Source organism: Chaetomium globosum, genomic scaffold, assembly GCF_000143365.1.
Source record: "Chaetomium globosum CBS 148.51 scaffold_7 genomic scaffold, whole genome shotgun sequence".
In the NCBI taxonomy this organism is placed as follows: domain Eukaryota; kingdom Fungi; phylum Ascomycota; class Sordariomycetes; order Sordariales; family Chaetomiaceae; genus Chaetomium; species Chaetomium globosum.
The window spans coordinates 3,589,174-3,603,016 of record NT_165982.1 but is presented as its reverse complement, the minus strand read 5'-3'; the positions used below and the strand labels follow the sequence as shown (position 1 = coordinate 3,603,016).

General features: G+C 54.2%; 5 protein-coding genes across 5 annotated transcripts; 2 read left to right on the top strand and 3 right to left on the bottom strand.

Moving 5' to 3' along the window:
- Positions 1-530: 530 nt before the first annotated feature.
- Positions 531-2,181, bottom strand: CHGG_10717 (uncharacterized protein; the record flags this gene model as incomplete). Its single annotated transcript, XM_001228643.1, has 2 exons — positions 531-1,660; positions 1,722-2,181. 2 exons carry the CDS (start codon positions 2,179-2,181, stop codon positions 531-533), a joined length of 1,590 nt encoding a protein of 529 aa, XP_001228644.1.
- A 472-nt stretch (positions 2,182-2,653) lies between these two features.
- On the top strand, positions 2,654-3,818 carry CHGG_10716 (uncharacterized protein; the record flags this gene model as incomplete). Its single annotated transcript, XM_001228642.1, has 3 exons — positions 2,654-2,815; positions 2,952-3,041; positions 3,126-3,818. 3 exons carry the CDS (start codon positions 2,654-2,656, stop codon positions 3,816-3,818), a joined length of 945 nt encoding a protein of 314 aa, XP_001228643.1.
- Positions 3,819-4,545: 727 nt separating this feature from the next.
- Positions 4,546-5,931, bottom strand: CHGG_10715 (uncharacterized protein; the record flags this gene model as incomplete). Its single annotated transcript, XM_001228641.1, has 2 exons — positions 4,546-5,702; positions 5,760-5,931. 2 exons carry the CDS (start codon positions 5,929-5,931, stop codon positions 4,546-4,548), a joined length of 1,329 nt encoding a protein of 442 aa, XP_001228642.1.
- A 502-nt stretch (positions 5,932-6,433) lies between these two features.
- CHGG_10714 (uncharacterized protein) lies at positions 6,434-8,368 on the bottom strand (the record flags this gene model as incomplete). Its single annotated transcript, XM_001228640.1, has 3 exons — positions 6,434-6,440; positions 6,850-8,291; positions 8,366-8,368. 3 exons carry the CDS (start codon positions 8,366-8,368, stop codon positions 6,434-6,436), a joined length of 1,452 nt encoding a protein of 483 aa, XP_001228641.1.
- Positions 8,369-9,744: 1,376 nt separating this feature from the next.
- Positions 9,745-13,807, top strand: CHGG_10713 (uncharacterized protein; the record flags this gene model as incomplete). The annotated part of the gene is made up of 6 exons (XM_001228639.1): positions 9,745-9,777; positions 9,990-11,091; positions 11,300-11,999; positions 12,058-12,124; positions 12,528-13,393; positions 13,462-13,807. 6 exons carry the CDS (start codon positions 9,745-9,747, stop codon positions 13,805-13,807), a joined length of 3,114 nt encoding a protein of 1,037 aa, XP_001228640.1.
- Between the last annotated feature and the right edge of the window lie 36 nt (positions 13,808-13,843).

Below are 13,843 nucleotides of genomic sequence, written 5' to 3'. Positions count from 1 at the left end.
ACGGCAAGTATTGTCGCTTATAACCCTAACCCTGTAGTTTCAATCGAGCTCAATTCAATCCTGGAGCTGGATCTGGATTGCACTGAGACCCAAAATGGCCGGATTGGATTGGATTGGATTGATTGGATTGAACTACTGAACTGAAAAAATTGAACTGTTCGGAGCGCTGTTCTGGAGAGCTCTGGGAGTTCTCCAGTTAGCAATCACAACTACAGTTCGCTACGAGCTCGTGGAGCCTACTGTTAAGTCTTTGTTGTGCACCCTTTGGCTGCACCGAACCTAAGCACCCTTGAGAGATTACCTTCAACCGAAGCTGAACCCTAACAGGACAGGGTCCTGAAGTAGGTTCGTCACACTAGAAAGCAAAGCCACTATTTGCCTTCGCCGGACAAGAGAGGGGCCCCCAGAGGGTAGAATAGCGTGATCATGTACATATTAATCACGAATATCAGGGGGCCGGGAGTGCTTTCGAGGGGCCAATTGAGAGATATCATTCCGGGCTCTGAAGCTACCTATGTACCAAGCCCCTTCTATTTCCCACTTCCCCGTCGAACCATCATAATCTCAGCGGTCTCGCTCGGCATGTTCATTGCACCTTTCAGGGCATTCTTCGGCCGGCCGGCCTCGTGGTCGACGAGCTTGAGATCAAACGTCTCCAAAATATGCATCGTGATGCACTTGATGACAGCGCTCGCAAAAAAGCGGCCAGGGCAGGCTTGGCGGCCATAGCCAAAGTGCATCTGCTGTGGGGATGTGGTCGTGAATTGCTTCGCATACATGCTATCCTCGTCGGCAGTGCGTTGGTCGTGGAATCGAAACCCCTGAAACTGCAAGGGATCTTTGTAGACATTGCCGTCGAGTGAGATCATCGCTGCTGGCGCTAGAATATGTGTCCCAGCTGGTAATACGAGGCCCGACGACAGCTGTACGTCCCTGCGCACAAGCCGCGAGAACGTCGTCAGTGTGCCTGGATTCATACGTTGTGACTCCTTCATGAAGGAGTCAAGCCTGCTAAGGCTATTGACCAGAATGGCCTGTTTCTCCGTGAACCCGCCATATTTAGCCTTGGCTGTCGAGTACTCATCTCTCAGAGGAGCAATATACTCAGGTCTGGCAGCCAGGTCAAACATAATGTTGGTCAGTGTGACGGTGGCGGCATGCAGCGCCGCGAAGTTCATCATGAGGCACAGCTCGGCCACATTAGCGTCGCTCCGCGGCGGGAGTGTTTTTGCCGCTCCCTCCGACAGCCAGTACACCATGTCCTGCGGCTTCACGTACTTCTCGCCGGCGGTCTCGGCTCGAGCCTTCTCGGCACGACGTCGTGAGATCATGGGAACGATAAGCCTGCGCGCGTTTTCCTGGTGCTGCCATACGCGCCGGATTCCAGGGACTAGACCGCGCGCCACAATGGGCCGCATAAACAGCGAGTACTTCTTGAGTTGCCAGCCCCCAACAAAGACATCCTCGACGAAGCTGATCATGGTATTAAGCCAGTGCTCGTCACGGCTGAGCTCTGGGCCCACTATCATCAACGAGATGACGAGGGCCATGGTGCGAAACATGCTCGGCCAGACCTTGACTGGAGTCCATTTTGGACAGCTTGGCCACTCCGTTGAAAGAGCATGCTCGATTTCCTTGTGAATGTTGGGTAGGAGGTTGCCTAGAGAACCGGCGGTTAACACGGATACTACACAAAAGCTTTGGTTGATAAAATTTCTCACCAATGTTCCTGGTCAGGTCGGTAAGAATGGTATGCGCCTCAAGTTCATCTGCGATGCGGAGCCATTCGTAGTCGCCGATTATACGTTTCTGACTGGCCGAGTGGAAGTCCAATGTGTCGGTTCCCAATGCGTTCAATTCTTCCAGGTACTCAGGCGAGACGATGACGATGTAACCGTCGATTCCCCATACTTGAAAAGCCCCTTTATTGTATAACCCCTTGAACCTGTCATACCCCTGTTCTAGAATCTCCTTGAAGTGGTACAAGTAGTGCTCGGCAGCCCCGTCGAAATCTTTCCTGTGGAGGTTTATCACCGGGACGTCGACAGTTGGCGTCTTGAGTCGCCGCAGCTGTACGTAGTTGATTGCCCAAGGCAACATGAAATAGATGACGCCGAGGACAGCTGCGAGGCTGAGAATCTCGGGCCGGATCAAAAAGGTAACGGTTGTATTGACAAGCATCTTGCAGGCGGCGATGAAATTTCGTCATTGCACCATGATAATTGTGTCACTGTTGGCATTTATTGCCAGAAAATACTACATGTAACAGTGGGTACCTAGCATGCATAGGCCGGCGCACAGGGCTCATGGAGGTTCGACTATCCGTTGCCCTCACCATTTCTTGAGTAGAGGTAAGCATCACCTTGATAGCATGACATGAGTAAAGGACTTAGAGAGTCATTCTACATCGCATTATACTCAATTTCGGCTCGGCTGACTCACGTATCGATCTTACGTGAGCATCACCCCAAGAGATCGGAGGGACGTCCGAAGACGGACCGCTGGTCGCGCTTAAAAAATGGGGGTGGTCTCGAAGTGAGCGAGAATGGTTCAAGCAGCAACTCCTACAACAATAGACAAGGGGCCACTCAAGCTTGTGTCCTAATATTCCTCTCACACGCTGACAAATATCACGGACTTGTCACCAACGATAATGACCATCCCGGTAATTGACGCCGCCGCCCTTACAGGGGGGGACGAGCAGCAACTCGCCGTGTTCAGGGCAAAGCTACTGGACGGGTTGAAGACATACGGCTTCGTCAAGCTTATCAACCACACGGTCCCGGTTCCACTTGTGGCCGAGACATTCGATCAGGTTTGTTCGGTGCCCCGGGCGTTCAGTACCTGGTATCCGCAGGAGCTCACGCCAGCCGCCGCAGATCAAAAAATTCTTCAAGTTGCCGCTCAAGGAAAAGCTGGCCATCGTGAACGACCGGACCCAGAACCAACAGAGGGGATGGTGCACGCCGGGAGAGGAGAAGACATGGTACTTGGAGAGTAACACCGGGGCGATCAAGGAGCCCAAGTTCAGTGATAGCAAGGTATGTGAGAATAACCGGCGGCACAGCAAAACAAGAATGAGGGCTGGCTATTGGCTAACGGAACTTTTTTTTTTTGCGCCCCAGGAGAGCTTTGACTGTGGGCACCCCAACGATAAGCTGTTTCCGAACAAGTGGCCGTCCGCCGAGGCCCTGCCTGGCTATCAAGACACCATGGAGCGGTTCTTCATGTCCTGCGGAGATCTTACCCTTGTTCTGCTGACCCTGATTGCGGAAGAGATGCAGTATAACCGCGACTTGTTCACATCGCGCTGCACCAACGAGGCGAGTACGATTCGCATTAACCACTTCCCAGTGGTCGACAAGGCCGTGCTCGATCGTGGCGATGTCAGCCGGATCTGGCCCCATAACGACTTTGGTATCATCTCGCTGGTGTTTCCCGACGTGACACCGGGGCTGGAATATGAGGACCGAGCCAACCCAGGAACTTTTATCCCCATGCCTTATGAATCGGACCAGGAGGTTGTCGTCATTGTGGGCGAGACGCTGCAGCGCTGGACAAATGGGGGCATTCGTGCGGGGCTTCACCGTGTCAACCGACCGTTGGATGTGCAAGGGGACCTGGTCCCCGAACGCTGGAGCCTCGTGTATTTCAACAAGGCTGATCGACACGCCAGCGTGGGCCCACTTGACGAGATGCTCGCCAACGGAGCGAAACCCGTTTATGAGCATCTTACCGCCCTCGAGTACCAGGGCCTCCGCAATGCTACCCATTACCCCAAAGAGGCAGCTCTGGAGCAGGTTATTGCCACGGCGTAAGCGGCGCAGCACGCAACACAGTCTTCGCTTGGCGAGAGTGTAGCATTCAGGTGCTGTGAACAAAGAGGTAGTTAGCATTCCCACGAATAAAATATGGTGGTTAGAGTATTCATACTTCCGCGCAGGATCTTGAACATTGCCGCACGAAAATGGTGCAATTATGCAATGTAATGTGATGGAACTTTTTGCACTCCTGCTGTGACTCTTTCATCACGACGTCCCGGGGATGTGGCCTTAAATGGCGCATGCAGGGTGGTATCAGTAATGTCATCCCAATGCAAATTCTCCTCAGGGGATCAACCCTAAGTGACTGTTGGAAGTGGCGGGAGTGAGGGATGAGCATACCCTCCCGACGGGAGCCGGTTTCCGTTTTGGGTCTGATCCTGTCCGGAGGACAATATTAGTTACATAACGGCTGAAACAAAAATGAAAAAAAAAAAAAAAAAACACCGACCAGTTGTCGAGTACGACGCTACCTGACTACGGCGGGGAAATCAGAAATGAATGCTTGGACTTTGTGTGTATGGGTAGCTGATGGAAGAGGCGGCTTCAGCTGGAGCTGACATCATGACTAAGTCTAAGACCCTTCTTCCTTCAAGACGTTCGACCTCATATTGCGTACACGGGATGATGGTCCGACCGTCTTGTAGCAAACCATAGCTCTATTGTCTACCTTGGTAGGGTTGAAACAATCGTACATAAGGGACGGGCATGGTCAACCGGAGGCTCACTTGAAATACCCCAGTTTGCGTCCCAGCACACAACTCCCGCTCAATGCAGCCGTAATGCCCGTAAACACGATGAGGATACCGTATCCACTGCCATACCCATACGCCAAAGTCCCTTTCCAATGGTCCACGCGCAACAAGGCCTCACTTAGAGGGCCCGAGACAACGTTGCCGATGCCGCGACCGGTCGAAATCCAGGCCAACACGGTGCTGGCGTCTGCTGTAGTCTCGGACCGTTGCACAGCCTTGACCATGCCGGACCAGGTAGCCACCCAGGCACCCGCAAAGATGCCGTAGATAACGGCAAAGACGAACAGAGGCGCAACTGAGCCAGAGAAACCCCAGAGCAGGAAGATGCTGAAGCTGGAACCGACCGCGCATGCCAGACAGCATGTCGTCACATGCCAACGGTCAATGATGAAACCCATCAAGATGCAACCGATGACGGATGCAATGTTGTACACCACCACTGTGAGTGCACCCACGCTCTGCGACGCTCCGATCGATCTGGCATACATTGGCAGGTATAGGGTCGGTAGGAAGAAGCCCAAGCCTTGTACTGTGTTGGCCAGCTGCAAAGCAGCAAACGCACCTGTCTTCATGAAACGCATTCCAACCTGGCTGCGTAGCGATCTTCGGCGGTCCGGCTCGACGCGTGGCTTCATGTAATAGACGAAGGCGCCAGACAGCACTACGACGGCCACCGCCAGCGCCCTCAGGGTTGTCCGGAAATCGAATGACTGAAGCAGTCTCTCTGTCACGATTGGGAGAATGGTGCCCCCAAGACCGGTTCCGCCGAGCATGATGCCGAAGGCAATGCCTTTGCGCTTGTCATACCAGTCCGACAGCAGGATGAGACACGTGGAATAGGACAGGCTGCCACCGAGTCCGTAGAGAATGCCCTGGGTGAGGATAAGATGCGTAACTGTGGTTGCGAACGAACTGATGGCTAGCGCGAGCCCCATGATAATGATTCCGAGGGCGCAGAAGCTGCGAATATGTTGCTTGTAGGCCTGCACAAGGGCGAACACCAGAGGGAGGTCGAGATATAGCATGCCCAAGGAGCATGTCCCGACAATGGCGAGGTTGCCAGAGCCATCAAATGGCCCATGGGTGCTGTAGTAGTCGTTGAAAACGCCATAAGTAAACGGAAGTCCTGTACGGTGCTCGTTAGACCATTGAACAGACTAGAGCATCAACAACTGGGACGCACCCCAAACTACTGCCTCTAACACGCAACATGAAGCGAGAAAGAGGTAAGCATCCTTTCCCCGGTCTGCTGGCGGTGGCGGTTTCGCGTTGATCGACTCATGGGATGCCTGTGCGCTCTCAACCAGTGAGGTCAGGCCTGCTCCTTGCTGGTCGTGATTTGACTTTTCCGACATGGTGAACAAGAAGGCACCGATGGAGGCAGGGGGTCGTTGGTTCGTTCCAGAAGAGGACCGGCAGCAATTAATTATGCAGCGGCGACGGGGGAGCTGGCCATCTCCCACTCAGGGGCTCAGTCCCCCACGCTGGATGCTCTTGACGAAAAATGGGCGCGTTCGCGGCGCTGCAGCCTGCAGCTGGGCAACATGTCCGCCAAGGAATGTAACGGCAGCTTTGCAACAATAAGCAGGGCACATCATTCCCAGCGAATTATTCTTCCAAGACACCTGTGGCCTGGCAGGAGCTGAAACGGCGCAGGACTGGCCCTCTCCACCATACTCACACGACCCAGAACGCCCGCGGATCCGGGATGACCGAGACCCCCGACCCAATCATTTTTTATGCTCATAACCAGGGGCTGACCGCTTCTTCATGACTGTCGTGTCGTCATCCGAGACTAGTCAGGCCTCCGCGGCTCCTTGGACAGCGGACGAAGTAATCTGTTCCCGACGGACTATTTCAAACCCTTAATTTTACTTTTGTTTGTCAGCTTTGGGAGACAGTGGTTTATTATGGACAGACATCCTAACTAGGTAATATTTGCCACCTTCTGTGTCACCTGTACATGGGTACACTAGTTATTCGTACATACGTACCGATGTACATCGGCCGAAGAGAGATCGGATCAGCAGGGGACTGTTGCATTGTCACTACCACCAACTGGGTAAGCCCCGAGCTACCGCTCGGCCCGTGCCGGCAAACGCCGACTCATCGTGTGCCGTGGAGATAATGATCACCAAGCAAGCGTTCCTTGGGTCCCGTCCCTTCGAATGCTGGGTGGTGCGATCCGCCCGCTACGCAGTTTGAGGCGGCTCCAGCCAATATTCACCGAAGATGCCAGCCATGGCAATGCTTCATCCCTCTCCTTTTCATACACGCTGATGTCATCGGAACTTCTTAGGCTCAAGCCAATCTCGTCGACGCCCGCGAGCAACATCTCTTTCGGGCCCTTGTCAACACTGAACTTGGCAATTTCGTCCCCTGACGCGCTGAGGATTTGCTGGGTTGACAAGACCACCTCAATTTCCCGGCCTGCCTCTGCTTCCGCAAGCAGCATAGGTATGTCTTGCTGGTCCACGATGGCTGGAAGTAGCCCATTTTTGAAGGAATTGCCGTAAAAGATGTCACCAAATGACGAGGCCAGGACGACCTGAATGCCAAAGTCCAGCAGTGCCCATACTGCATGCTCGCGTGAGCTGCCGCAACCAAAGTTGGGTCCTGTGCTGAGCAGGACCCGCGACCGGTTGCTATTGTAGGGTTGTCGGTTGAGTACGAACGACTGGTCCAACGAGCCATCCGGACGGCAGCGGAGGTTGTAGAACAACCCGTCGCGCAGTCCGCGGCGGAGGATGGTGGTACAGAATTGTTTTGGCAAGATGCAGTCCGTGTCGACGTTGGCTCGGTCTAGGGGAGCCACAAGCCCTTTCACCGACGTAAATGGACCAGCCGCGATGGTATCATCCTCAACAACCCCGTCGTCCTCTTTTTCGGCGTGGCTACTGCTCGATTCTTCCGGTTCGATAGTCTCAGGATAGCGAGGTAGAATCGACGGTTCCTCATCCCCCAATCCCGCGCCGGCGGCCAAGTACTTGCGGACATCGCCAAGCTTGCCCTCAATGGCGGCGACGGCGGCCATCACTGGGGACATGAGGTGTGTGCGGCCTGCCGTGCCCTGTCGGTTCTCAAAGTTTCGGTTGCTAGTGCTTGCCGAGCGCTCATACGCCTCAAGTTGATCTTCGTTCAGTCCAACACACATACTGCAGCCAGCCTCTCGCCACTCAAAACCTGCCTCCTTAAAGATGCGGTCTAGGCCCTCACTCTCCGCTTGCTGTTTGACAATCCCAGAGCCGGGGACAACGTATGCGGCTTTGATATTGGCCGCGATTTTCCGGCCTCGGAGAATGTCTGCCGCGGCGCGCAGGTCCGAAAGTCGTGAGTTTGTACAGGAACCGATAAAGATCTTATCCACGACGATGTCTGTCATTCTAGTCTCTGGCTCCAAGCCCATGTACTCAAGTGCGCGTCGACAGTTATCCGCCTTAATCTGGTCTTGGAAATCGTCCGGACTCGGAACACGGCTCGTTATGGGCGCGACCTGTTCGGGAGATGTACCCCAGGAGACAACCGGGGCCACCTTTGCAGCGTCAATCTTGAACTGGCGGTCGAATGTGGCGTCGGCGTCGGATTTCAGTGTTTTCCAGTATGCAACCGCGGCTTCCCAGCTGTCACCGCTTGGGACCAATGGCCGTCCCTCGAGGTATTCAAATGTAATCTCATCTGGGGCCACCAAACCCGCACGAGCGCCAGCCTCAATGGCCTGTCGGGGGTGCGAAAGTTAGGGTTTTGCCTTGTATACTTGAACGCTGGTATTTACGGAGGTGAGAAGCATACCATGTTGCAAAGAGACATGCGGGCCTCCATTGTCAAAGCCTTGATCGTGGGCCCGGCGAATTCGATTGCTGCTCCAGTTCCTGCGGCGGTTCCTATCCGAACGTTTGATATGAGACGAAGTGCCACCGACCACGTTATGGATGGGCTCACCTATTTCTCCTATAATGTAGAGCATCAGATCCTTTGACCCGACGCCCTCAGCTAACGTCCCCTGCACCCACACTAGAATGCTTTTCCATTTTGTTGTTGAAACGGTTTGCGTCGCGAGTACATGCTCGACTTCACTTGTTCCAATTCCAAATGCCAAACAACCAAAAGCACCATGGGTTGACGTGTGACTATCCCCGCACACCACAGTTGTGCCCGGCAGGGTGAAGCCGAGCTCAGGGCCGATTACGTGGACAATTCCCTGCGATGTTGAGTTTAGGCCCAGGTACGGAATTTGGTGCACCTTAACATTGCGGGCGAGTGTCTCAACCTGGAGTTTTGCCTGGGCCACTTTCATCACCCTTGGACGAGGTGTTGTTGGGACATTCTGCAAACAGAATAAGCCACCATGTCATTCTGCCACAGCTCCGTCTGAACCCACATGATCACAGGTTGCCAAAGTCAAATCTGGACGCCTCACAGGGCGGCCTTGAGCCTTCAGCCCGGCAAATGCTTGCTATTGATACCATCAGCCCAGCCTTTGGCCAAGGGATAGCTCTGGAATGGAGGATCTTCATACCGGAGAGGAAACTTCATGAATGAGATGGCGGTCTGCAACCTCAATTAGTATTATGACCACGTACGCAATTTGTGTCACCAGGCGAGTGGTTGTTCCGCACCGATGTAGAGGAGTGCGGTTCCATTGTCCTTCCACACGGCGACATGTTCGTCAAACAGCTTCTGGTAAAGAGTTCTCGGCTTTGGCACGGACATTGTATGTACGACAGAATGCTTGTGGCCCGCACTCCGACTCGAAGAATACGCTACGCATCGACGAAAATTTGATGGTGAATGTACACTAGGATGAGCCGGTAATATAATGTTAGGTAGGTACGCTTCAATGCTTTCCGGTTCCCTACCAGTTGCCAAATCGGCTTGGATGGTATTACCGTCAATAACATAATCGTGGCAGCACGACACTGCATCCTCTGCACTCTTCCAGAAACTCGAGCATTATCTTATGTCAGGATCTGACTCAGTTGCGTTGCCGGGTGCGACACTGCAGGTGGTAGCATCGAATCTCACACAACCCCTGCATAACCCCTGCCCCTCGGTACGGGAATGATTGTTGGACGTGGAAAGCCGGTCCGGTTCACGAGCACACCATTCAGCCAAACGCAATTCCACGCCTGCCCTCTTCACGTCCCCCCTCCGTTGTTTGCTTCACCGTGATGGAGAAAACCAGCGCAAGCGCGGCCGAGGTCGTGCGAAGACAGCGCGATGGCTTACACGATGACAGCACCCGAAGCCACGGAAGTTTGCTTCACTACGCCACCGCGAAGGATAGAGTGATTTTGGTTCTGAGCGCCATTTTAGCTGTGATCGCAGGCGCTCTGAACCCTCTCTTAACGGTACCGAATCTTTTCCCACTGGGCCGTAGACGAGCGGCCGCAGCTGACACTGGACGTACGTACAGGTGGTATACGGCCAGCTCATCAACGCATTCAACGGCTTCGCGGCCGGCACAACGAAAAGCTCTGACCTGCGAAGCACCATCGCTCAGTTTGCCTTGTACTATGTGTATTGTGCCGTCGGCATTTTTGTCTTCATTTACATCGCGACAGTTGGTTTCTACTATGTCGGCGAGCGAGTTGCGCGAGCCCTTCGCCGCGCCTACCTCAGGGCCGTCATTAGCCAGAACATGGCCTTCTTCGATAACCGCGGCAATGGAGAAATCACTGTGAGCATCATGTCCGACATGGGCACGATACAAGAAGCCATCACGAGCAAGATATCAATCGCTATGACGGCGATGGCCAACTTCGCTTCCGCCTTCGTCATCATGTACGTCGTTTCCTGGCGAACCGCCCTCGTTTTGAGTCCGACCTTCTTGGTGATGTTGGGTGTGGTGATGGTAGGCGGGTCCTACGCGGTCAAGCACCACAAACATGCCATGGGTGCCCGGGGCCAGGCGGCAACTCTGGCAGAAGAGAGCATCGGTTCGGTCCGCGAAGTGGCCGCCTTTGGCATCCAGAGCTTCTTGGTAGCCAAATACCACTCTTTTTTGGAGGCCTCGGGGCGTTCTGATGTCAAATCACGGGACAGCGTCACGTACATGATCGCATGGTCAAATACCATGCCTTGTCTTGTTTACGCCCTATCCTTCTGGGTTGGCTCTATATTTCTCGTCAAGGGCCAAACCTCTGTTTCGGCAATCGCAACAACCACTCTGGCCATCATTATAAGCGCATTTGCCATCATCCGAGTAGCGCCATCCTTCCAAGCCTTGACCGCCACCGTTGCCGGTTCTAGCAAGATATTCGGCACGATAGCACGGAGATCTCCTCAAGACCCGTTCTCATCGGAGGGCAAGCACCTCCAGAACGTGGCCGGCGAGATTGCCTTCCGTGACGTCAGCCTCGTCTATCCATCAAGAGAAGAGGTTGTTGTGCTAAATCGGGTGAACATCCGGTGTCCCGCTGGCAAGACAACAGCTATCGTTGGACCGTCTGGGAGCGGGAAAAGCAGCATTGTCAGCTTGTTAGAGCGGTATTATGAGCCCACCGAGGGTGTCATTGGTGAGTGACAACCATGCTCCGGCCAGGAGGCGGAGAGGTACACTCTGCTAACACCATCGCTTCTGAGAACTTGATGGGCATGACCTGCAGTCCCTGAACTTACGAAACTTGCGCAGCCACGTTTCCATCGTTGAACAGGAAGTGGCGCTATTCGATACCACCATTTTTGATAATATCCGATATGGCCTGCTAAACTCTCCTTTCCAAGGCACCCAAGAAGATTTGCGCAATGCCGTTGTGCAAGCGGCAACCGACGCTAACGCCCACCACTTCATCTCGGAACTTGCCAACGGGTACGATACAATGGTCGGCCAGGCAGGGACGCAGCTATCCGGGGGGCAACGGCAGCGAATCGCCCTGGCAAGGGCGCTCATCAAGCAACCATCCATACTACTTCTGGACGAAGCCACATCAGCTCTCGACTCCAAGTCAGAGGCTGTCGTTCAACAAGCGTTGGAGCCGGCGGCCAAGAACCGGACAACAATTATCATTGCCCACAGGCTCTCTACTATCCGCAACGCGGATCAGATCATTGTCATGGAAGGGGGGCGTGTGATGGAGCAGGGAACGCATACGGAGCTAATGGACCTAGATGGGCTATACGCCGGCCTGGTGCAAAATCAACACTTCATGGATGTCCCTGGGCAAAGGCTACAGGAGCCATCGGAAAACGTGAGCAGCAAACTAGGCATATCGCTTCATGAGAAACCGGTCTTGCAAGATGGCGAGGGTGCCGAGGACGACACGCCCCCGCCCGGGGATAACAGGAATCCGGAAACGCGGGAGCGTCAGCATACGCTAGGGCTGGTAAGCACACTTAGGTTCATTTACTACGTCAATGCCCAAGAAAAAGGGCTGCTGGCTCTCGGCACCGCTAGTGCTATCGTTGCGGGATTCGGGATTCCAATGTGAGTAGGGTCACGAGAAGGAGGACAGGAGGGGTTGGGAGGCTAACCGATCTCTCAGACAATCCATCTTCTTCGCGAAACTTCTCGACAGCTTGTCCCTCGATCCGGTAGCACTACGCCAGAGCGTAAATTTTTGGTCTGGCTTGTACGTGCTGATGGCAGGTGTCGCCTTCATATTTTGGTCGGGTTCTTGGCCTTGCTTTCGCGCGCTCAACCGAGGCGCTATCACGGCGGGCAAAGAAGTGGGCGCTCGAGTCCATCTTATCTCAAGACATCGAGTTTTTCGACCGCAAGGAGCATTCCACTGGAGCTTTGCTCGAAGTTGTCACGGGGAGCACGGAGCAGTTATCGAGCTTGAGCGGCCCGGTGATCGGGAGCATCTTGACCTTTTTCTCAACCATTCTAACCGGCATTGTGATCTCTCTCGTCATCGGATGGAAACTAGCATTGGTTTGCACCGCCACGATCCCCATAGTAGTAGCGTGCGGATGGATTCGTCTCCGTATGCTGGCGGTGTTTGACGGCCAGGTGAAAGAGACAGGGAAAGAAGCTGCGTCATACGCGAGTGAAACGGTCCGTCTGGTCAGGACTGTTGCTTCTCTCGGCATTGAGGAGTTTGCTCTCACCCGATACGACGAAATTCTTTCCCAACGGGCGGCAACTTCGCTTCGGTCTATGCTCTCGGCATCCGCCCTGTACGCCGCTTCACAGTCCGTCGTCTTCCTCTGCGCCGCGTTGGCTTTCTGGTATGGTGGGCAACTGGTGGCTACCGGGGAATATACCGTGTTCCAGTTCTACATCTGTTTTGTCGCGCTTATCTCGGGTGCGCAGACGGCAGGATCTATTTTCTCCTATGCCCCTGACGCCAGCAAGGCGATGCATGCCAGTCACGAGCTCCAAACCTTGTTTGCAAGCAAGTCGAAGATGATAGCAACGGGGCCGGGGGATGACCACTCCAGTGAAGAGAAGCATTGTAGTAATGGCATCCAAGTGGAGCTCAACGATGTCGATTTTCGATACCCGTCTAGACCCGATCACCAGGTCCTACAAAACTTCAATCTTAATATCAACAAGGGCCAGTACCTGGCCCTAGTAGGCCCTAGCGGCTGTGGGAAGAGCACCATACTGGCACTTCTTGAGCGATTCTACGATCCGGACAAGGGCGTTGTTCGGGTCGACGGAGCGGCCCTTCACGGGCTCAATGTGCAGCAACATCGCCAAAACGCGTCCCTGGTTAGCCAAGGTGCCGCGTTATACTCGGGGACAATTCGAGAAAATATTGCTTTAGGCCGCCGACATGGACACATTGGTGACAATGAGGAGGAAACCGCGGATGAAGATATCATGGATGCCTGCAAACAGGCCAATATCCACGACTTCATCTGCTCTATGCCGTGAGTCTCATTCGTTTTACTCAGGTTTGCCGTTGCCAAATCCTTGAAGCTAACGTTGTCATTTTCAGTGATGGTTTATCCACTGTCCTTGGTCCCCGGGGGACGCTGGTGAGCGGGGGACAACGGCAACGTATCGCCATCGCCAGGGCACTTATACGCCAACCCCAGATACTTTTGCTGGACGAGGCCACGTCGGCGTTGGATCCGGAATCGGAGAGACTGGTTCAGGACGCCCTTGATAGGGCGGCTCAAGGCCGAACCACTGTCTCCGTGGCTCACCGTCTGAGCTCCATCCGGGCAGCCGACATCATATACGTCCTAGATGCGGGAAGGATTGTGGAGACTGGGAACCACGAGGAGCTGATGGCCATGCGGGGAGCATATTGGGACTTGGTCAAGATGCAGAACCTGTAATGACGGCACCTGATACATGGGACACATAAACTATCA